The sequence below is a fragment of the Cherax quadricarinatus genome, chromosome 89, assembly GCF_038502225.1.
Source record: "Cherax quadricarinatus isolate ZL_2023a chromosome 89, ASM3850222v1, whole genome shotgun sequence".
Lineage (NCBI taxonomy): Eukaryota > Metazoa > Arthropoda > Malacostraca > Decapoda > Parastacidae > Cherax > Cherax quadricarinatus.
In genome coordinates this window covers 12,028,217-12,053,426 of record NC_091380.1, presented here as the reverse complement: position 1 = coordinate 12,053,426, position 25,210 = coordinate 12,028,217, and the positions used below count along the sequence as shown (strand labels likewise).

Below are 25,210 nucleotides of genomic sequence, written 5' to 3'. Positions count from 1 at the left end.
GTTCAAGCCATTGATGAGTCCCTACCATTCGAAGTGGAAACAGATGCATCTGACATTGCCATTGCTGCAGTCTTATCTCAGGCAGGACGACCAGTAGCCTTCTTTTCGAGAACTTTTCAAGGATCAGAGAAATGTTATGCTGCTGTAGAAAAGGAAGCCCAGGCCATCATAGAAGCAGTTCGCCACTGGAGGCATTATTTAACTGGTAGACATTTCACCATAAGGACTGACCAACGGTCCGTGATGTATATGTTCGACAAGAGGCACAAAAGTAGGATAAAGAATGACAAGATATTACGCTGGAGGATGGAACTATCGTGTTATGACTTTGATATTCTGTACCGACCGGGTCAAGAGAACATCTCACCTGATGCATTCTCTAGGTCCTACTGTGGAGCAGCATGTCATGATTTGCAATCACTCTCATCTCTCCACAAGGCTTTGTGTCACCCAGGAGTTACACGCCTGTACCATTTTGTCAAATCAAAGAACATGCCCTACTCAGTGGAAGATGTGCGACAAGTGATCAGAGCATGCAGAGTATGTGCAGAGTGCAAGCCAAACTTTCATCAGCCAGAGAAGACTCATCTCATAAAATCCACCCAGCCTTTCGAAAGATTGAATATAGATTTCAAAGGACCTCTACCAAGCACAAATCAGAATAGGTATTTCCTTAACATAGTAGATGAATATTCAAGGTTTCCCTTTGTATTCCCCTGTGCAAATATGGCTGCTTCAACTGTTATTAGTTGTCTTTCACAGTTGTTCTCTATTTTTGGTATGCCAGCTTATATCCATTCAGACAGGGGATCCTCGTTCATGAGTAACGAACTTCAGGAGTTTTTGGCTAGCAAAGGTATTGCCTGCAGCAGAACAACAAGCTACAACCCTCAAGGCAATGGGCAAGTGGAGCGGTTCAATGGTACTATATGGAAGGCAGTTACAATGACATTAAAGTCGCGCAATCTACCTGTTCAACACTGGCAAACTGTCCTACCGGATGCTCTTCACTCTATTAGATCACTGCTGTGCACAGCTACTAATGCAACCCCTCATGAAAGACTCCTCAACTATTCACATCGTTCCTCTACGGGAGCCTCCGTGCCCACTTGGTTATGTCATCCTGGACCCGTTCTCCTGAAGAGTCACCGTAGGATGAACAAGACGGATCCTTTAGTGGAAGAGGTAGAGCTCCTGCAAGCTAATCCACATTACGCCCACATTCGCTACCAAAATGGTGAAGAGACTACAGTATCTACAAGACATTTAGCCCCAGTTGAAATCCCTATTAGTGTGGAATCTCAAGATACACCAATAGATGTGAAAGATGCTTCGTTTTCTCCTGGAAAGCCCCTTGAGACTACCCCTATGGAAATAGAGGATTCTGCTCCAGCAGTTAATCAAACCCCGCTGGAAAATATCGAACCTGGTGAAGAGGCTCAAGGGCTACGAAGGTCGGGACGTGTACGTCGCCCACCTAACAGTTTGGGAGATTACTGTCTCTGATATTTTAGAAGGGGGAGATTGTAGTGATACTGGTCCTGTGAGGAGCAGCAGCAGGATAATACTGCACCACCTCTAGGGGCCCTTAACAACAACAACAGTTTGGTGTGGTCATGGGCACCAACACATGGTGTGTGATTCTCTCATACTTTATACATTTATCAGCGATGCAGATTACATGGTGAGTTTAAATATGTGGCCTGTAGTTATAACTTTTCTCTTGACATATGCAAGACATCACCATCCCTGTAGAAGCCATTATTAGATGTACTAGTCATTATATTTTGTTGTTGCAGAAGTACTATGAAGATTCTATGTTCAATAAAGCCTAGAGATAAGGCCTGTGTTTCTATCACAACATCCTCAAAGTCCTGTGAAAACTTATCGTTTCAAATCAGTATTATTTGGTGCAACATCCTCTCCATTCTTACTAGAAGCTACTCTAAATACACATTTGAAGAAATCTGAAAGTCCCTTCAAAGAAGTCTTAAAGAAAAGTTTCTATGTGGACAATCTTCAAGGTACTGTGAATAAAGAGGAGGATTTGAAATCATTATACAGAGAAGCTAACAAGGAGATGAAAGAAGCAAATATGCCTCTAAGGATGTGGAATACAAATTCAAAGCAATTAAGGGAACTTATCAAAGAAGATTTCCCTGAAACTGAAATTCCTGATTGCAACAATATGCTGGGACTTAATTGGAACACACAGGAAGATACTCTGAGTCTCAAAAAGATAAACAATAAATCATGCAGTACACTCACTAAACGTAGTTTACTGTCAGAGGTATCACAATGTTTTGATCCTCTAGGACTCGTCTCACCAATTACCATAAAGGGTAAAATGCTTATGCAAGATGCATGGAAACTCAAAATTGGATGGGATGAGAACTTGCCTTTAGAAATGAGTCAAGCATGGGATGAAATATCCAAGGAGTTTAAACAACTTCATCAAATTAAATTTCCCAGACAAATAGGTCAAGAGGGAAACAAGTACACATTACATGTGTTCTGTGATGCGTCAACCAGAGGTTATGGCGCTGTAGCTTACATGAGTAATGCTGAAGGAAGTACACTAATTACTTCAAAGGCCAGGGTAGCACCCTTGAAGGTCAGAACAGTACCACAATTGGAACTGACAGCACTCTATGTAGGTACAAAATTAGCTGTCTATCTCAACAAAGTACTTGATCATCTCACTATTGAGAAAACCGTGATCTGGAGTGATAATGAGGCAGTTCTCCAGTGGTTAAGAAATAATAAGAGTAAGTTGGTCTATGTACAGAACAGAGTAGCAGAAATAAAAGAGATGCAGAGAGATTATCTCTTTCTCCACGTCTCTACCCAAGAGAATCCAGCTAACATGTTGTCACGTGGTGTCCCACTCAAGAAATTTGTGGAAAATAAATTATGGCTCCACGGACCGAACTGGCTCTCTAATGAAAATAACTGGCCTCAGCAAAAAGCTCACATTATGCCAGAAGAAACAGTCTGCTTGAACACAGCGGAAATAAGTTGTGTAAATACTGCAGACACAACAGAAATAGTCATTGATGGATCTAAATACTCATCTTTGGGTAAACTCTTAAGAGTTACAGCTCTTGTCTTTAAATTCATTACAGGAATAAAACCTGATTATGAATGTCTTGAACCCATTAAATACTGGGTGAAACTAATACAGAAAGATGTTTTCTCTACAGAATATAAATTTCTAGAAACACAAGATAAATCTCCAAAGAAACCTGTTATGATTAATTCTTTAGGACTTTATCTCGACTCAGAAAAGATTATAAGATGTCGAGGAAGAATTCATAATTCTTCACTACCTAAAGAAGCCATACATCCAATATTGATCCCCAAGAATCATTGGCTAACAAAACTGATTGTGCAAAACGCCCACAGTAACGTGTTACATGGTGGGGTAGCTGACACACTTTGTCATATACGACAATCCTACTGGATACCTCAAGGTCGACAAAGTGTGAAAAAACAAATAAAGGACTGTATTACTTGTCGTCACTACGATATGCGAGTATGTCAGTATCCAGGTCCACCTCCATATCCCTCTGAAAGAGTTAGTCATATCACTCCATTTGAGGTGACAGGTGTAGATTACACTGGACCAATAATTTTAACCAAAACAGTTGACAAAGTTCCCATCAAGGTGTACATCTGTTTGTTCACTTGTGCTACAACTAGAGCAGTACATCTAGAAGTAGCCACTGACATGTCTGCTGAAACCTTTATCAAATTATTCAGAAGGTTTGCAGCCAGAAGGGCATGTCCCAGACTGATGATTTCAGATAATGCAACGAACTTTGTTGCTGGTGCTGCTTATATAAGCAAGATCTTTGATCAACCAGAAGTACAACAGATGCTGAATCAACGCAGATGTCGTTGGAGATACATTCCTCCTAAATCTCCATGGCACGGCGGATTTTATGAAAGAATGATCGGCATTGTAAAACGTTGTTTAAGGAAGACTCTTCATCGTCAGTGAATAGACTTAGAAGAATTCCGTACAGTTGTGACTGAAATAGAAAATAGAGTCAACAACAGACCTCTAACTTATGTTACCGATGATCTGGACAATTTAGAAGTGTTAAGTCCATCTCATTTACTCCATGGCAGAAGGCTCGAACCTGTTCCTCCCATGAATGATAAAGAAATCATAGAGGATCCTACTTATTTCGAACCTGAGCAACTCAGACGTAAATTCAAACACCTTAATAAAGTGATTGAAAGTTGGGAGAAAATTTGGCGAGAAGACTATCTCACCTCATTGAGAGAACACTTTTATGAAGCTGGTGTTCCTGAAAATCATAAGTCCTTAAGACCTGGTGACATAGTGATTATCGACAATGATGGTCCGAGGTCCCAATGGCCACTTGGAAAAATTGTGACCATATATCCTGATGCAAATGGAATCATCAGGACAGTTGATGTTTTGAGCAAAGGTGTAGTGAATAAGCGGACAATAAATAAACTAGTGCCGTTAGAATTACACAGTGTTGAAAACAAAATTAGTGATTCTCCAGACACCACACAGACTAAAGCTGTTCAGAAAAGACAAGCAGCAGTGGTGGCGAGTGAGAAAATCAAATTAATGTTAAGTGATGAATAGTTCACCTGCAGCGAACCTCCGCCGCCCCCCAGTGTGGAGAAATTTTCTCCAGGAGGGGGGTATCAGCCCCCTTCAGCCCTTCAGCCCCTTTCAGCCCTGAGGGGCCACTCAGAAGGGGCGAGCGTCTTGTTTACTGCTAGAGTGAGTAATTGATCACAGATGCTATGCCACGTAGTCAAGTGACCTCTGCTCCTTGCAGCGGTGTTGCAATGTGTATTTTTATAAGAGACAATACATTCTTACTTTAGCAGGACAATTAAGGAAAATCCTGCTCCCACTTTATTACCATAGTAAAGATAGTGTACATTGTTGTCTATGATTAAGACAGCAAGAAACAAACATTCTGCTTTGCTTCATCGAGGAGGTGACAAGGATGCAAGGTACTAGGTCAGCGTTTTTTTTTTTTTGTGCTGGGGGCAGTGATGGCATGGAGCGCTGTGGCGTCTGGCAGACTATCTTTGACTCTATGGAGAGTGACACTGACGCCAGGATACTGATCTGTGCGTTAGTGTGAACAAAGTGTCTCTAACACAAACACTTAATAGAAGTGTGATCAGCTTCTATTGTGATACATTGTGAACAATAAAGACAAATCTTGTGGAACATAGTGTACCAGTGTGCGTTTCCTAGACAATGGAAGACGTGGACATCCAAGGACACTTCAGCTTCTATCAAGTCACCGATATCTGTCGAAGGTGTTGAGAACACCATAGCTCATGTTACAAAGAGCAAGGTATGTTACGAATTTCTTGTAGATCGGGGGATTGCGCAATTCTTGAGTCACAAGGAGTTGTAATCAACCTATAATCGGCAGTAAGGTGTGGACTTTTGAGTCCAAACAAGTAGGTATTTCGTCAGCCATCATCGAATGAAATATGCTGACATAACACCCCCTAGGGGTAATTTATACTTACAAATTGTATCTCTTGACAGCCCACTGTTGTGATGGTTTCGACAGCTTCTAGACCTCGTCTGCAGGGGCGGCTGTGTAGACGATTTGCTGTCATTTATCAGCTAAGTGTTCATTATATATAGTTATAATAAACACAGCAGGTAAGGCCAAAATTCTCAATAACATAGCTAGGCCACAGTTAGGAACCAGAGTTTAACAAAGTTAGGTTAAGTTAGCACACCTAGGCCCAGAGACTTACACAGAAGCTAGGCCAAGCTGACTATACACAGAAGTTATTATTTGCAGTAATTTACAGGCATGCCCTTTAGGCTAGAGAAGCTTGAGAATTTAATTATTTACAGTGATTACAAGTAATCCAGAGCAGGAGACTTGTGTGTTAATTACTTACAGTGGATTTGCAAGGTAGCCACAGTTAGGCTAGGCTTGTGCAATATTTACAACAGTTATAGTAGCTAGGACAGATTTAACCTAGTTATTATTTACTGTGAGTTCTGAAGCTAGGTTTAGGCTATAGCACAATAGTTAGGTTAGGATTTACCTTATCCAACCAACCACGCTAGACTTAGTAAGCTGGGCACAGTTAGGCCAAGCTGTTTACACATTATTTATTTACTGTTTCACAAGTTGAGTTGTTGAAATTATTTGTGCTAATCAAGTGATTTTTTATTTGTAAAGACTGCATTTTTATTGTGTGATTTTCATTGTCTTTGACACATTTTAATGTGAGATTTGTGATTTACACCAGAGACTAGCTTAAGTCCTGTAATTATTTGCTGACGTTGTACAGGAAATTGCTGGGTTAAGCTTTTACATCAATATACAATTCAGTTGAGGTTTGAGAGCTAACAGTGTACATTTTGATTCAGAGTAGAGTCAATATAATGGAGTCCTTAAACTGATTCCAGAAAGCAATATAGTCTGTTAGGGCCACGTCAAATGTCGGTAAATTCAACTGGGGCAACCTGGGCAACATATTGACAGGTGTGTGGCTGCTCGTGGTACCTGCGGTGTTCGACACCTCACTTGGCTTACTAGCCTTTAATGTGCTTAACTTATCTTTGTACGTATTCATCTCCTGGTGACAATCTACATCATCCTTGGTGAATTCGTCCTGAGCCTGCCGAAGACTATCCTGGGATTCACCATCCTCAACAGCCTGTAGCTCATATGCTGAGAATGCTCGTTCGTAGGCTTCCCTTTTTTCCCCCAAATGCTTCAAGCAGTCTTGCAAATCATCGCAGTCTACTTTATTGTGTTGGCTAGTAGCCTTGCACCTGTTGCGCATTCTGTTCAGATGTCCTTTGTATGCCGCCGCTGATCGTTTTAATTTTGCTGACACTGAACCAGACTCTGTTGAATTCTCATCTGCCATTGTCGAGATTTAAATAGGAGTGTGACACTAATTGTACTTTACTCAGCTCACCCCACAGCACGACACGGTGTTAGGCAAGAATGAACGAGTTTCAAGGCTCCTCGACAAGCTTAACATATGTACAGTCCCCATTCTAAATAACGAACATTAATTATCCTAATTAATGGTCATGCCCTGACCTCATCAAAACCTTAATGAGTATTTACCAAGAGTTGGTACACTTTCATAAGCAGAAGAATATACACCTACAATATATAATATCAATTATTAATGTTGACAACCATGAAATACAAACTTTCAAAACAACATTACATAACGGGAAGTTCACGCTCAGAATGCAAGATAATACATCACATGCTACATTAGCGGTACAATACTGGGTCACCACTACTTGGAAAAGACCCGGGCCGGGAGAACACCGGCGAATAAAAAAAAAAAAAAAAAATACTGGGTTGTGTACATATTTTAAAGAACTCAAGACTAGGACATGAATAAGTATTATCCAAATGGTCTATCATAATTTTAGTAAGATAACAACACTAAACTCCTTATAACATCTAACACACTACATACAAACTTACCAAAACGTAACACACATTCCACAAGACTATACTATCACTGTGCCTTCTAGCACGTGCCTATCTAATATTACATACAAATATATACAAAAATATTAATTTAGAGAACTAATCCTCATCCACACATGTTTACATAATAGGTAATACTGCAAACTATCTTAACTGTTGCAGGAACACGTTACAAAATGGCAAAAAAAAAAACAAAAAAAAACTCAGTGCTTCAAGGAACTATAGTGAAAGGAATACGTTCTCATGAAATGTTAAAATTCAATTGCAAGAGCAGAACAAGCGGAATATAACACGCTACCAAACAATATACATGTTATATAATTTATAGGTTATACATTAATAAATGTGATATATTTAAACTGCTATTTACACCTTCCCCATCAAGGGAACTTTTTTTTTTTATATTTTATTAACATTACAATACAAGGTGGAAATTATATTAAAAGGTACACAAATGACTTAAATCACAAATTCCCAATTTACCCTTACAAAAATGATTACAACAGACAAAAGTGTTCTGACACCCTAACACCACACACCATATACACCCAGTTATACCAGAGTTATATACCTGTGAAGACTTAACATTAAAGGATACATGAGTGATGCAGTAACATCTTGGACACAAAAATATTAATAACATTTAAATGGGATACATGTCATTACTTAACACAATGACACCTCAACCTGGTGAAAGAAAAAACCTCAAAAGTTTAATTTTCTAAGAAGGTTGCAACAATGTTAACTCCCAAAGGCAACTTATGTGCAATTATCTTAGCATGTAAACTCTATTCATTTAACACAGTATATAAATAAAAACTTAATATTATGAAAAACATCACAGAATACAAAGGTATAAAGTATAAACCGCAGCCATGTAGCGGCTACACGCAAAAAATTCCACATACTTCCCTAACACAGATAAAACAAAACAAAATTTTTGTGACAACTGCACCTAAACACAACTCACATTATATGACTTAAGACTGATATGTACATAGATAACAACATAATAATAAGACTTAAGACTGCTATGTACATAGATAACAACATAATAATATGACTTAAGACTGCTATGTACATAGATAACAACATAATAATATGACTTAAGACTGCTATGTACATAGATAACAACATAATAATATGACTTAAGACCGCTATGTACATAGATAACAACATAATAATATGACTTAAGACTGCTATGTACATAGATAACAACATAATAATATGACTTAAGACTGCTATGTACATAGATAACAACATAATAATATGACTTAAGACTGCTATGTACATAGATAACAACATAATAATATGACTTAAGACTGCTATGTACATAGATAACAACATAATAATAAGACTTAAGACTGCTATGTACATAGATAACAACATAATAATATGACTTAAGACTGTTATGTACATAGATAACAACATAATAATATGACTTAAGACTGCTATGTACATAGATAACAACATAATAATATGACTTAAGACTGTTATGTACATAGATAACAACATAATAATATGACTTAAGACTGCTATGTACATAGATAACAACATAATAATATGACTTAAGACTGCTATGTACATAGATAACAACATAATAATATGACTTAAGACTGCTATGTACATAGATAACAACATAATAATATGACTTAAGACTGCTATGTACATAGATAACAACATAATAATATGACTTAAGACTGCTATGTACATAGATAACAACATAATAATATGACTTAAGACTGCTATGTACATAGATAACAACATAATAATATGACTTAAGACTGCTATGTATATAGATAACAACATAATAATATGACTTAAGACTGCTATGTACATAGATAACATAATAATAATATTACTTAAGACTGCTATGTACATAGATAACAACAACATAATAAATCTAATTTGATTGGATCACAGTTGATCAATCAGCCTTCACATATCAGGCGTTAGAGAGTAATTCTCATAGTACAAGTCCAACTTGCATGTAGTCCCATCTTTCTACATACAATAATATACGTATTATCTACACATAATACTTCAACACACTGGACAAGCAACTGTCCATCACTTCCAATCAATATGCTGCCCTACCTTCACTCTGCACAGTGATGTAGGCAAACCCCTCCCCCTTGAATACCTTATCCATCATTCACTACTACCTTGAAGGAACATGAGTACTATATGAATAGTGTATAGTCCATGACAAAAAAAAAAAAACTGGCCAGCTCCACAGGTGCTAGCACCCTTGGTCCATACATTATTCACTCACGCATCACTCATCCAACACACACACGAACATTTGTTGTCATCCATTACCAGGGAGGCGACCCTGTTTTCACCCATGACTTCCCTGCCCCCTAGTTCAATTATTATATACATTCGTCTCTCGACCTCCGGGGAGAGAGGACGCACGCCTAGTAGCTACACCTGCCCTCTGGTGGTGACCTTTAGCAACTAGAAGACAAAATGGCGTACCGAGTGGGACAGCGGATTAACACTGTTTGTATACAGCTGGTACGTGGCACGCTTACTGGAGCAACGATGCATACATTGCTACCTGCTATCATCAGGGACGCCTATGGTGTCCCCAACGAGGAAGTATATGGCGTTGCCTTAAATGGGATGACCAGAGTATTCCTGAAACTGAACCATACCGGCGTCTACGACAGACTTGTTGAAGAGTACCAGGAGAGGAAGGTGACAGTGAACTCGGCAGTGGACGTTGTTATGCATGACGTATCCAGGTACTATACGTGGGTGAAGGTGAGGAATGTCCCTTTCGAGGCAACGGTGTATAGTATACAGGAGGTTTTCAACAACTACGGTAAAGTTCATTCAGCAACGATGGGAGTATGGACAGAAGGGCCATATAAGGGACGACCTGAGGGCTCTTATACCCTCAAAATGACGTTGGCTAGGCCTATACCGTCCTATGTCATGCTGGTGGAGTCCAGGACGCAGGTCTTTGTACACTATGCCGGCCAGAGAAAGACCTGTCGACTTTGTAGCTCATATGACCATATGGCAGCACAGTGTCCTAGAAGGCAGCCTACCAGGGCTCCTGGTACGTTGGCAGTGGAGCAGAGACCATGTGAGTTGATGCCTGAGTTGGGAGAGGAGGAAGCAGTGACGAGTGGTCGATGGAGTGAAGAGGTAGAACGGGAAGTATCGACGGTCGGTACCTGTGTAACCATCCCGGAGGTGACAGGGGAGGGGCCCCCATCGCCTGAGGGACGGGTGGACGTGGAAGAGTCTAACCAGGAGAAGTTGCTGAAAGCGGTGCTGCAGGAGTTCTTCGACGAGACGGTGGCTGGGGAGGATGGTCCTGAGAAGTCAAGTGAGATACAGCTGATGGTTGAGCAGCAGGGACAGGTGAAGGGTTCGAGGAATGATAGAGAGGAAAGGGAAGTGGTGGTGGAAGTCCATCAAGAGGACGTGCAGGAGGTAGATTTGTGTGTGAGTGAGAACTCACGCAAAAGGACTGCGGGTGCTTTTGACCTCGATGAGGTTTTAACACCTGGGCAGAGACCCGGGAAGAAGTCATGGGTAGTTGTAGGGGAAAAGGCAAGCAGGGGAGGGGGTGTACCAGGGAAGATCAGTGGGGGGGGGGGGGCAAGGTGGGGCTGGAGGACAGGTTAGAAAAAAGGATAAAAATGGTACAGGTACTGAGAAAGGTGAAGTGAGTAAGATACAGCGGCATAGGGGTAAGCCCCCTCTTCTGGCAAATTCAAGTGTGTCACAATAAATGTCAATGGGCTTAAAACTGAGGTAAAAAGGGTTTGGTTAGAGTGGTTTTTACGAAGGTTTGATGTGGATGTATGTTTTTTGCAGGAGCATAACCATAGGTTAGGGAGTGAATTGAGTTTGAGGGGTTATAAAATGTTTGTCAGTAATGCTTTGCAATTAAAAGGAGGGGTAGCAGTAGCTGTCAAGGAGACCAGCCCATTGCGAGTCATGGGTTGGGAGGAGGGGGGAGGGGGGAGGGTTGTAAGGGTAGATGGGCACTGGGGGGTGAGGAGAGTATGTTTCATTGGTGTATATATGCCGGCATGTAACAATGTTGGAGTCAAAGTTGATTTTGTTCGTGATGTTTTACTGTATTATTTGCGGGGTTTACCTTCCATAACTGTAATTGGAGGTGATTGGAACTGTGTGATTAGGTATGGTGATGTGTCCCCGAGGGGGGCAGGATGTGTTTTGGGTCCGCTAAGGGATGTGTTAAGGGATGTAGGAGTTGTAGATGTGGTGGGTAGGGGGGAGTATGGGGTGGAGCACACGTTCGTTCGTGGGAATTATGGGGCGAGGTTAGATAGGATATATGTGATGCAGGGGATTGGTGTGGAGAGAGTGAGGGCTTTCGATGTAGGTTTTTCGGATCACAGGGCGGTGATAGCTGATCTGCGGGTGGATGGTATAGTACGCATATATGCTGGGTATTGGAAATTGAATGTGAGGCTTCTGCAGGAGGGGGATGAGGGCTCATCCTTTGAGGAATGGTGGAGACATTGCTGGGAGGGTAGGGATGGTGGGATGGATTTGCTTGACTGGTGGGAGATGCGGGCAAAGACAGGTATAGCAGAGTTTTTTAGGAAACGTGGAAAGGAACAGGCACGGTGGAGATATGGTTTGCAAAACTACCTGGAGGGACAGCTGAATGCTGTTTACGACGGGGGGGGGGGGGGGGGGAAGGGGAGATGTGCGAGGTGAGGTGGATGGCTTAAGGAGTAGGATTGAAGGATTACATAATGAAAGGTTTAACACGATTAGAGTTAGGACAGGATTAGAGGAGGTGTTAAAGGGTGATCGACCATCAGGTTATGTCCTGAGAAAATTTAGGGAAAGGCAGATGGTGACTACCATAGTGCATCTCGTGGTCGCTGATGGGGGGGGGGTTATGTGGTGGGTCAAGGTCTTACCGATACAGATGATATTAGTGGTTATGCTGATTATTGGTTTAGGGAGAAATGGAGGAGGAACAAGGAAGTTGTCAGTGAGGAGGTAGTTGGGGTTATGCAGAATACTATTGTATTGGGACAAGAGGAACGGGAAATGCTGGAGGGTAGTATTAGTGAGGAGGAGGTGGGGGAGGCGGTTTACGGGATGAGTCAGGGTAAGACGCCGGGCATTGATGGAATACCGAATGATTTTTATAGAGTTTATTGGGAATGCATTAGGTATGGGTTAGTGGAAGTCTTGAATCATATGTGGAGCAGTGGGAGGATGGGGAAGACCCAGAAAACAGGGATCGTTGTGTTGGTGCCGAAGAAGAAGGATGGGAAAGTATTGAATGATTATAGAGCAATATCCTTAATGTGTGCAGATTATAAAATTTATGCTAAAATTCTGGGCAATAGACTGAAGAAGGTTCTAGGATCAGTGGTACATGGGGGACAGTTTGGCATTCCGGGAAGAAGTATGAGGGACGGGCATAGTCACATAAGGGATTTTATTGAGGACTGCACCGGAGGGGGAATACTTGGTTTAGATTGGGCTAATGCGTATGATTGTGTGAATAGGGATTTCTTAAAAGTTTGTTTGGAACAGTTGGGTTTGGGGGAGAAGGTGGTGAGATGGGTGCAAACCTTGTATGAGGGAGCAGTTATTAGGGTACAGGTTAATGGTAAGTTGGGGGACCCAGTACTGATGGAGAGAGGTTTGAGGCAGGGCTGTCCACTCTCTCAGTTATTGTTTGCCTGCGTACAGAATCCATTTTATGGGCTGGTGGATGAGGTGATGAATGAACACGGGATTAGGGGGGGTGGGCGGGGGGGGATTGTGGGGTACGTAGATGATACTACTGTGCTGGTAAGGCATGAGGAAGATCTAAGGAAAGTTGGTGGAATCATTCAGATTTTTGGGGACGCTACGGGGATGAGAGTTAATTTAATGAAGTCGAGACTATTAGAGGTGGGGGATTGGGTGGGAGGGAGATTGGGGGAGGGGTTGGGATGGTCAGTAGTGGACAGAATTAAGGTTTGTGGAATATGGTACATGGCGGAAGTGCAGGAGAGTAGGAAGATAAATTCGGAATTAGTTACGAGCAGGGTTTTGGGTAGGCTAGGAGGCTTAAGGGCTAGGGACGTAACATTACAGCAGAGAGTTTTAGTGGTCAACTCTCTGGTTTACAGTAAGGTGTGGGGAGTGGCTGAGGTGTTCCCTTTAAGAGCAGAGGATATTGCAGAAATCCAGAGGAAGGTTCTAAGGTATGTGTGGGGGTTTGGGAGGGCATGGTTGAGCAAGGACGTGGTGATGACGGAGGGGAGACGTGGGGGTCTTGGCCTGATGTCATTGGGACATAGAGTAATGGCTTTATATATTAAACAAAGATATATCCGGACTGGGGGGAACAGAGGAGTCAGGGTAGGTAGGGTAATGGAGGATGCACGGAAATGGTGGTGTGGAAGGGATTTGAGGTATTGTGAGGACATGTTGAGGGTTTTATTACATGTAAAACAGGTGTCCACTTTAAAGGTCAAACGAATGGTGAGTGCTGTGGTGGGCAAGGGTGTCTTACAGGGGCTTGCTGTATATCCAACATATGACTGGATAAGCATATGGAGGAAGTTTGGCTTGCTTAGAATACCAGCGAGGGTACGAGAGTTAGTATATCGTTTTCTGATGGGAATATTGGCCTCTAGGGATGTGTTGTGTAGAATGGGTCTTGTGAGAGAGGACTCATGCTTGCATTGTGGGGACATCGAAACGGCTTTTCATGCGGTATATTTTTGTCCCTCTTTGGAGGGGGTGAGGTTATGGATGGTGAGAGTTATCAGATTTTTGGGGGGGGGCAATGGCCATTCCTAAGGGCCTTAATGTTGGATGTAACTGGGGTGCCGGGTGATGTGGGTAGAGCCTTAATGTATGTTATGACGGATTATTTACATATATCTTGGGGGATGAGGGAGGTTAGGGGAGAGTTGAGGATAAAAGCGTTAGCAGCGAGATTTTATAGAACTATGTGTAGGAATAGGCACGTCTATGGGGGGAGGTGGGTAGTTAGCTTTTCGGAGGGTTACCGGAATCTCACTGTGGGGGCCTCCTCCTCATGAACCCAGGGGGCGGGCAAAGGGTTGGTCTCCTACCGGGGGATGCATGAGGGTGGGTTGGTTTAGGCTTCTTTGTTGTGTGGATGGTGGGAGGGTTATGAATAGAGTGGAAGGGAGATGAATGATGAATTTGGAATCTATGGTTATGTTCACTGCATACAGGATAACCTTAAAACCACGATGACTAACCCTTGGAATTTAAAAAAAAAAAAAAATTGTTAATGTGTTTAACCACAAGAGAGTGGCTATGATGTTAACTTGTTTATTGTTTAATTTTGATAATGTGTTTAACCACACGAGAGTGGCTATGATGTTAACTTGTTTATTGTTTAATTTTGATAATGTGTTTAACCACACGAGAGTGGCTATGATGTTAACTTATCGATTGTTTAATTTTGATAATGTGTTTAACCACACGAGAGTGGCTATGATGTTACCTTGTTTATTGTTTAATTTTGATAATGTGTTTAACCACACGAGAGTGGCTATGATGTTAACTTTGATAATGTGTTGAACCACACGAGAGTGGCTATGATGTTAACTTATCGATTGTTTAATTTTGATAATGTGTTTAACCACACGAGAGTGGCTATGATGTTACCTTGTTTATTGTTTAATTTTGATAATGTGTTTAACCACACGAGAGTGGCTATGATGTTAACTTGTTTATTGTTTAATTTTGATAATGTGTTTAACCACACGAGAGTAGCTATGATGTTAACTTGTTTATTGTTTAATTTTGATAATGTGTTTAACCACACGAGAGTGGCTATGATGTTAACTTGTTTATTGTTTATTGTTTAATTTTGATAATGTGTTTAACCACACGAGAGTGGCTATGATGTTAACTTGTTTATTGTTTATTGTTTAATTTTGATAATGTGTTTAACCACACGAGAGTGGCTATGATAACTTTTTTAATGTTTAATATAGATATTGTTTTTACCCACATGTAACTTTTTAATGTTACATATTGTTATCGTGTTTAACCACGTGAGAATGACCAGGGTTTCAACTTGTTGTAGAGTGGGGTCATTATGTAACACTGTGTTTCTAGGTAGATTGTAGGGGGGTTATTTACGGTAATTTTGTGGGGACCGGTAGTGGGGGTTGTGGAAGTGTTGGATGATTAATGTTAGCATCAGTGTATTATGAAGATCTTTGTGATTATGTAACACTGTATTTCTGGGTAGATTGTAGGTTTGTTAGGTTATCTTAAGGTAACATTTGTATGTTCACTAAGTGAACTCTGGTAGTACGACTTCTAATGTTCTGTCATAACATGTACCATTTCATGGTATGTTTATATTGCATCTTGTAATATGAATTTTTAATAAAATATAAAACAAAAACAAAAACAATTCAAGTTACAGAAAGGTTGGGCTGTTATTGTATGTATAATGTTATGTCTTTTACTTGCGGGTGTTTCCTGCTCAATTTTTTCTGTGGTATGTGTTATTGCACTGTTTATTGTAGGCTTGGTTTGCCTACTGTTTAAGCTAATGTAATGTATAATTATATTTTTTTTGTATGCTGTATTATAATTTGTGTACTTTGTGCAAGGGGTTTTATTGTACAGAGCTGTGGGGGGTTTTGTGTATGCACAGGCATAAATTGTGAGGTTTTGGTTTTGCTTAGGTTTGCCTTTTGTTTAAGTTATTGTAATATATAACTTTATCTTTGTATGCTGTATTATATTTTGTTTACTTTGCAAGGGGTCTTATTGTACAGTGTTTTGGTGGGGTTGGGTTTGCACAAGCATGAATTTTTTTTTTATATTTTATTTATAACCAATACAGTATACATAAAAATAAAAATAAAAGGAAACAGTATGGATCTCAATCCTGAAGGTTCGGCCATTGACATAAGAAACCCAACACAAAATAAACTAACAAATGGATTGCACCTATATACTTGCAAGATATTGCTGTATAACATACAACAATAACTTACGGCAAGAACATAGCTACGAATAAACACAGTAACAGGGTCGTGAACTAACATATATAAACATTCAATGACTCAAAACTTAACTTACATATAAATTTTACATAACCTGACATATGACAAAGGCTCATTACAATTGAAAAGAATATATACAAGAAAATGTAACAATTACTTCCAGGGTGATTTCGTCGCTCAACCTTTGGGACGAGCGGACGTGAGCTGAGCCTGCCCTCTGCTGTCAGCCGGTGACAACTTGGTTTTCTCAAAATGGCGCAGCCGGCAAGAAGAAGGGTAAACACTGTCGGCATAGAAGTGGTGCGTGGGGCTGTGCATGCCCACTCTGCTCAAGTTTTATTACCTGCCATCATCAGGGACACATACGGCATTGCCAACGAAGAGCTGTATGGTGTAGCCTTGAACGGGGCATATAGAATTTTTGTGAAGTTTCTCAATGCAAGTGTATATGAGGACATAGTCGCCAGGTTCCAAGATCTTTGTGTACCAGTGAATCCTGCAGTGACGGTAAGGCTACATGATGTGTCCTGCCATTATACGTGGGTGAAGATAAGAAATGTACCCTTTGAGGCTAATGAGGCAGACCTACGTGCTGTCTTCGAGAAGTTTGGGACTGTTCATATGGCGACATTGGGGAAATGGAAGGAAGGATCGTCTTCTGGGATGCCTGAAGGAAGTTTTTCCTTAAAAATGACATTGAGGCATCCTATTCCTTCCTATATTTTCCTAGAAGACTTCAGGACTCAAGTAATGGTGACTTACGCAGGGCAACAACGTACCTGTCGATTATGCGGTGCCTATGATCACATTGCTGCGCAGTGTGTTAAACAACAGGGTACACAAGCGAAGGAGCAGCATAAGGAGGCATCAGAGGACCTTGAGACGTTGGATTTGGCACGACCTGAGTCGGTTTCCTTGAACAAGGCTTGGAGTGTGGAGGTCGAGGAGGCCTTGAGGGAGGAAGAGTGTGTAACTCTTCCGAGAGAGACATGCACTGCCGGGCAGGCACCGGAGACCAAAGATGTGGTGTCACTGGGTGAGGACAGGGCAGTGGAGGCTACCATTGATTCAGTCCTCCACGACCTGTTAGGGACCCCAGGAGAGGTCATAGTTGAGGGGCTTGTGGGAGCCCTGGATGCTGCTGGGGTTCCAGGTGGTGAGAGGGGGGGAGGCATGTCAGAGACCCAGGTTGAGGCTGGGTTGCAAATTGGCACGGTGGTGGCGGAAGTGCACGGGGATGGCTTCCAGGTGGAGGCGGGAAGAAAGGCTCGAGTGTCACGGAAGAGAGCGGCAGTGCCCTCGGACGTGGACGATGTGGATGTGCTCACTCCGGCACAGCGTTCGGGCAAAAAGGTGTGGGCTGAAGTGGTTGAGCATGGACCTGTGGGGTCCAGGGGCAAGGGGCATGTGAAAACAGATCACAGAATGGTGATTGAAGATCAAGGGCGTATAAAGGGGAAGGGGGATAAAGGTGGTGCAATACGTAAAGGCAAACCTCCATTGACAAATTCAAGAGTCTCTCTATAAATGTTAATGGTCTGAAAAATTCTAGGAAGTGTGAATGGTTTCATGAGATGCTCATTAGGTATGGTGTAGATGTAGTGTTTGTGCAAGAGCACAACCACAAGCCGGGTTGTATGTTGATGATTGAGGGGTATACTGTATATACGGCACACTCAACGAGATTGAAAGGAGGAGTGGCTATTTTGGTGAGGGAGGCTAGCCCGTTTACTGTACATCATTGTGAGGAGGGGGGTGAGGGGAGGGTTATAAGAGTGGATGGGACATGGGGAAGAGATAAGATGTCTTTTGTGTGTGTTTATGGTCCGGCGGAGGGGGACAGTCGAGTGAAGAATGAGTTTGTACGTGAAGTGTTGGTGTATCACTTAAGGTCGCTTCCAGCATAAGCTGTGGTGGGAGGGGACTGGAATTGCGTTATACGCCGCAAGGATGTGGAACCTAGGGGAGCAGGATATTGTTCTGGCGTTCTGAGGGACCTGTTAACCGGGGTGGGGTTGGTGGATGTAGAGGGGGGGCAGTGTGGGAGGTGCAGCACACCTTTGTGAGACAGGGGTATGCTGCACGGCTGGACAGGATATACGTGACAAGGAAAGCTGTGGTGTGGAGTGTAAGGGTTTTGGATGTCTTTTTTTCTGATCATAGAGGTGTTTTGGTGGATTTGGGATGGGAGGGGCGGCCGAACAGGTATAAGAGTTATTGGAAATTGAATGTTCGGTTCCTTCAAGATGTTGAGGGGAGGGTCCTATTTGCACAATGGTGGAAAGGCTTATGGGAAGGGATGGAAGTCAATGGGGATGTGTTGAGATGGTGGGATGTGACGGCGAAGACGAGGATTCGAGAGTTCTATGTCCGACAGGGAAGGCACGAGAATCAGTTGGCTTATGGGCTTATTAGGTATCTTGAGGGGCAGTTAAGGGAGTATCATGAGAGAGGAAGGGGGGGGATGGGAGCCCCTGTGGCTGATATAGAAGGAGTGAAGGAACGCCTAATGAAAGTGCAAAATGAGAGGTTTGATGCGGCAAGGGTTTTAGGGGGGGTTGGAGGAGGTCATGTGGGGTGATAGACCATCGGCGTGTGTCCTGCGAGGGCAGGGGCGCCGGCGCGTTGCAATGGAAATGGTGGGTTTGAGAGTTCTTGAGGACATAGAAGGGTATAGGGAGGGACAAGATTTGGTGACAATGGAGGGGATGGGAGGGTATGTTGATTCTTGGCTTAGTGCACATATGAGGAGTGTGGGTGTGAGAGAGGGGGCTTTAAGAGAGACAGGGGGATGGGTGCAGAGTGTGCTGGACAGGGACGACAGGGAACAGTTACAGGGGCCTATTGTGGAGGAAGAGGTGTGGACGGCTTTAATGAGTATGAGCAGGGGTAAGGCACCGGGGATAGATGGGCTGCCTGCGGAGTTTTACATAGAGCATTGGGGAGTATTAAAAGATTTTTTGGTGCAATTATTTAATATCATAAAAGAGAGGGGTGCGTTGGGACCTTTGCAGGCGACAGCACTAGTAGTTTTGGTGCCAAAGGGTGAAAGTCAGTGCACAGTGAGAGATTACCGGATATCACTCATGTGTGCAGACTACAAACTTTTTGCAAAAATTTTAGGTAATCGTATAAAAAAGATAATTGGAAAGGTAATAGTGAGGGGTCAATATGGGATTCCGGGGAGATCAATGTATGAGGGGCATTCGGTTATTAGAAGGTTTATTGAGGGTCCACAAGAGGGGCAACGTGGGGTATTGGCGTTGGATTGGAGAACGGCATATGACAGTGTCGAGAGGGATTCTCTGTGGAGAATCATGGAGTGGCAAGGGTTTGGGGAGGACATTGTGAATTGGGCACGTACTTTATATCGGGAAGCTGGGATGTGTGTACAGATAAATGGGAGGGTGGGGTTTCATGTGAAAATGGGCAGGGGATTGAGGCAAGGTTGCCCGTTGTCACAAATATTATTTGCATGTTTACAGAATCCGTTTTATAGGGCAGTGGAAAGGTGCATACAGGAGGGGGTAAGGGAGGACATACGAGGTGGGAGTCCCAGTATCATAGGTTACGTTGATGACACAACTGTCCTAGTGAGTGGGAGGGAGGGATTGGAGGGTCTGGAGAGAGTTATAGACGTTTTTGGGATGGCAACAGGTATGGCAGTGAATGTGCATAAATCTAAGCTCATGATATTGGGTGAATGGGATGGGCAGGAGGGCGGGGGTGGGGGGGTGAGGTGGAGTGTCGTGGACCGGGTGAAAATTTGTGGAGTTGTGTATATGGGTAATGCTCAGATGGCGAGGGAGAATAATTCAAAGGGTGTGGTAGATAGGGTATTGGGAAGATTGTCAGGATTGAGGCCGACACATCTTACGCTACACCAGAGGGTCATTGTGGTCAATGTGCTTTTGTACAGTAAAATATGGCATGTGGCAGCTTTGTACCCTTTGGTGTATGGGGATGTCCGGAGATTGTTGAGCAGAGTTTTCCGTTTTATCTGGGGTTCGGGATGCGATTGGTTGAAAAGAGAGGTGGTAACACTTCCGGTGGCCTTGGGAGGGCTGGGGTTAATTCATTTGGAAAGAAGGTTGAAGTGTGTATATGTGAAACATGGGTTGCTAAGGGCTCTGGGGGAAGGGAGTGGAGGGTTGGGGATGCTGCAGGGAGATCTTCGGAGATGGTGGAAGGGACAAGATTTGAGAGATGGTGAGGAGTTGTTGCGTCTATTGATGATGGTCAGAGAGCCGAGAAACATGCGGGTAGGGTCCATGGAGAGGAAGATATGGCCTAGGGTGGTAGTGGCAACGGAAGGAGTGTACCCGATGTAAGCATGGGAAGACATTTGGGGCCAATTAAAAGGGTTACGTATCCGGCCTCGCGTGAGGGAGGTAATGTATAGGTTTCTTCACGGAATATTGCCGTCTGGGGTTGTTTTACGAAATAGCCGAATAAGGGAGGGTGGGGTGTGTCAGGTTTGTGGGGTAGATGAATCAGCTTTTCATGTAGTTTATTTTTGTGAAAGCCTAGGGATTGTGCGGGAATGGTTAGGGAAAGTAATCCGGTATGTGGGGGGGAAAGGGTTGTCGATTTTGAGAGCGCTTAGTTTAGATGTAGGTGGGGTTGGGGTAAAGGTTCAAAGGGCAGTGGCTTACTTAATGGTTGATTTTGTGTATGTATCATGGGCAACGAGAGACAAAGGGGCGGAGGAACGTAGGATGGCCATAGCAGCATCCTTTTATAGAACAAAGTGTCGCAACAGGGAAATATATGGTAGGAGGTGGGAGAGGGATTTCTCGGAGGGCTACAGGGACTTTCTTTTGAGGGATTGATGGTCTTTATAAGTGGTCAGGGGCAAGAACGGGCTGGCCTTCCCAGGGGGGGGGGGGGTGTTGCAGAGGACGAATGTGTGAGTGTGTGTGGAATTGTGTGAGGAAAGGATGTTGAGGTGATATTCAATGTGATATTCAATGTAATGTCTTGGTGTTATTGTGAACACCGATGATTATAATTTATCTAAGGATTCCTTCATGTTTTGTAAGGATGTACATAAGCATGTTAGTATATAAGCATATTTTAACCTGTAATTATACATGTCTACCTATATATGAGCAATGTAATTATTATTTTATTATTAAAGATTTGCCGGTAATTCTCCCGGCCCGGGCCTTTTCCAAGTGGTGGCCCGGCCTTGGCTCCCGCTTTAGGGAGTGTCTGAGACCTAAGTCTCCCATGGGAGGAGGCACAAGTACCTCCTCATCTTTGGGACCAACTGTCCCCAGGCCTAGCCACAAGCTAGGCCTCATTGGTCTGCCATCCCCGCCCCAAGGGGGCTAATGGGAATGACAGTTTTATGAGCTAAAGGCTCGGGCTCAGGCACCTACCGTACCCTAGAAGGGTTAGGCATGGTGTCGATGGAGCAATGTAACTTGTCATAATAATGAGGTTTCATACCTGTTTTTTAACTAGTGGAACGTTTTGGTATTGTATATAATGTAAGATCTTGCCTGGGCTGTTTTTGCTTATATATTGTTACAGATGTTTTTTTTTTTTTTTCACATTTTCATTATATATGTTCAAGTGAATGAGTTTTTGATCTTGTGTATTGCCAGGTGAAACTGGTCAATTTTTTCATTTGGGGGGGGGGTAGGAGTTTAAGTAATCTCTGCAATAGCAGGTCATGTGATACACATGTCATATTTTAGATGTCTAATGTTGTCCATTCTCTGTAGGATGTGATGTATAGATTATCTCCGGCAGTGTAAATAATCTGTCTGAAGGAGGGAATAATGTGTAAATTTATTATTATTGTGGTAGGTTATGTGTGTAGCGTGTTTTTAGGGTGATATATAAGATGCTAATTACTATCAAGAACTGTTAGTGGTTATGAGTGGTGATGGCAGACACAGTTACTAGGCATGTGGGGGGGGGGGGGGGGGGTTGAAGTGTCAGCGGTAGTGTCTTAAATCCCCCCCCGTGCACGATATTAATTATTGCCATAGGGTATATGAGGGTAGGGTGGATTGTGTTCTATGGTGGATGTGAGCCATCAGGTTCAGACATTCCTTGTATTATAGTGTCAGCCGTTTAGCTGGCTGGATTGTGTTTATATATATATTGTCATTGAAGTTTTTAATGCTTTTGCAAATGTGTATGTATAAGAGTTTTGTCACTGTGTATTTAAGGTGAAAGTGGCACGTTTTCATGGGGGGGGAGTGTAAGCTTTACTGGGTGGGTTGTATGTGTGTATGTGTATGTATATATATATATACATATATATATATATATGTATGTATATGTGTATATATATGTATATATATATATATGTATGTGTGTATATATTTATATATATATATATATATATATATATATATATATATATATATATATATATATATATGTATATATATGTATATATGACCACCTTTTCATGTGAAGCACAGTACGTACAAGCGGTGTTTGATTTGAGTGCAGCAGCCAGTTCTGTCATTATATATGTGCTTCTTCAGTACTGTGTAGTCACAGTTGATTGTTGTTCACTGCCTGTATCTTGTTACATATTGATTATGTACCCATATATTTTGTACCTGAGTTTTAAATAAAATATAAAAAAAAAAAATTACTTCCAACCTTCTCATTAATCAATAAACCAAAACCTAACATCATAATCCTACTAGAACATCTACATACTTATCCCTAACATTACAGATTTACATATACCAAAATACAAATAAACATACAACGAAAACAGCTTAGATCTCAAAACCGACTCATTACAGTTACAATAAACCTGTACACAAAAATCTCAGACACAAAAGGAATGCGTCTATAAACTGGCTAGATATATCTGTATACCATACAGCCAAAACTTACGTCAAGAACATAGCCATGAAGAACCAATATCAGGGTGCTGACAGCCTATAAGTACATCTCAACATACAAAAACCTAGAACATAACCTAAAAAAAAAAAAAACACTTCATATGGCAAAGAACAATACCGTTGTATAATACTATACAAAGTACATTGAAATGACAATTAAAACAAAGTATCGAAAAGGGAACATACAACAAGCATGTGTTGAATACCTATAAACCTACACATCACATAAACCACAGTATTATCTTTGTATAACACCTTTGAGGACAAAAAGAAAAACCAAACATACTTAGATCATGCCTTGTATCACCTCAAACCTTCAAACACACAAATACTGTGAGATGTACCCTCTCACACTTACACACAATGTAGTGTAACAACACTACTTACATATTATATTCAATACCTTCTGAAAAACAATGTGAAAAACATATCTTACACAACTACCCAGACCAAACTCACATCACAAAAGAAGCTTATTTATTATATTACCAAACATACCACACACGCTAACATCTATACACATTTCCATACTCAAGAAAACTAGCCCGCCGCAACCCCTTACTTTACACTTAAATCTCTTAAATCCTTCAACCTGAATCTACGATAACCTTCAGTAAATGCTGTCTCCCATCTTCCCCCATAAAGATCCCTATTGCGGCACTTTGTTCTATACATCGTGGCCCCTAACACTCTTATCCTTTCCTCGACTCCCACCTCCCTCATTGCCCAAGAAATATAAATAAAATCAGTGACCACATACGCAACCGCATTCACCACCTGCTGACTCCCCCCACCTATATCTAAACTTAACACCCGCAACACCTGTAATCCTTCCCCACCCACTAACCTAACTACCCTACTTAGCCAGACCCTCACATCTTCTAAACAAGTACAAAAGTACACAGCGTGAAATATGGTTTCCGGACATCCACACGCTTTGCACTCCCCACCCTCCCTTAATCTCCTATTAAATAACACAACCCCAGACGGCAAGATCCCATGTAAAAACCTAAACATAACCTCCCTGACACTTGGTTTTACACGTAGTTGTTGAAGACATTTCCATACAGAACCCCATGCATACACAGGGTATACACCCTCAACTGCCGCCACCACAGACCCACCCCCCACCCTCTCAAGAACCTTCAATTTAAGCTGTTTCGGATCCCTTATCTTCAGTAAAACTCGCAACATAGCCTCCCCAAACATTATATCCCTACCCCTCCACCACCGTTGCATATCCATGCGCAGTCTTTCAAGGCCCCCCCCCCGCTCACCCCCTCCCTCACAAACCCCCTTTTCAGAAACACACTCAACATACGCTTCTCAAGAGGTATAAGCCCCAGCCTCCCCTGGCTAACGGGAAGCGACACCACCCCTCTACTTAGCCAGTCACAACCCGATCCCCATATAAATCTGAATACCCGCAGTTGCAACCGTTGCACCTCACACCGTCGTAACGGATATATTGCCACCACTTGCCATAACTTGCTATACAACAGGACATTTGTGACTATACCCCTTTGATGCAACGATAATTGCTCTGCCCTCAAGCCTCCCAATCTTTTCAAAACTCCATCCACGGTGCGCCTCGAATTTGCCTCTTGTGCATCCCTATCATTCCGCATATACACTATCCCACATATCAACAGCTGATCTACCACACGCCACCCACCCTCAACAGTCTCACCATTATGTACGCTATCCCCTAGATCCAAATACTTGGACTTTACTACATTAATTTTCATCCCCGTAGCCTCACCAAAAACGTCTATCACCCTTCCTACCTTATGTAAATCCCTCACATCCCTCACCA

At 42.3% G+C, this 25,210-nt stretch overlaps 1 protein-coding gene across 2 annotated transcripts in view; it reads right to left on the bottom strand.

Annotated features, from left to right (window-relative positions):
• The window catches only part of LOC128697255 (aminoacylase-1-like), a 229,208-nt gene that overhangs the window by 9,534 nt on the left and 194,464 nt on the right, over nucleotides 1-25,210 (bottom strand). The window contains exon 4 of one of the 2 annotated variants that reach the window (XM_070104199.1): nucleotides 16,233-17,894. The exons of the other annotated variant lie outside the window; for it this stretch is intronic. Within the exon in view, the coding sequence (XP_069960300.1) occupies nucleotides 17,317-17,894 (578 nt within the window). The 3' untranslated portion in view covers nucleotides 16,233-17,316. Of the gene's footprint in view, nucleotides 1-16,232; nucleotides 17,895-25,210 lie in introns of those variants that run through there. 2 annotated transcript variants of the gene reach the window in all.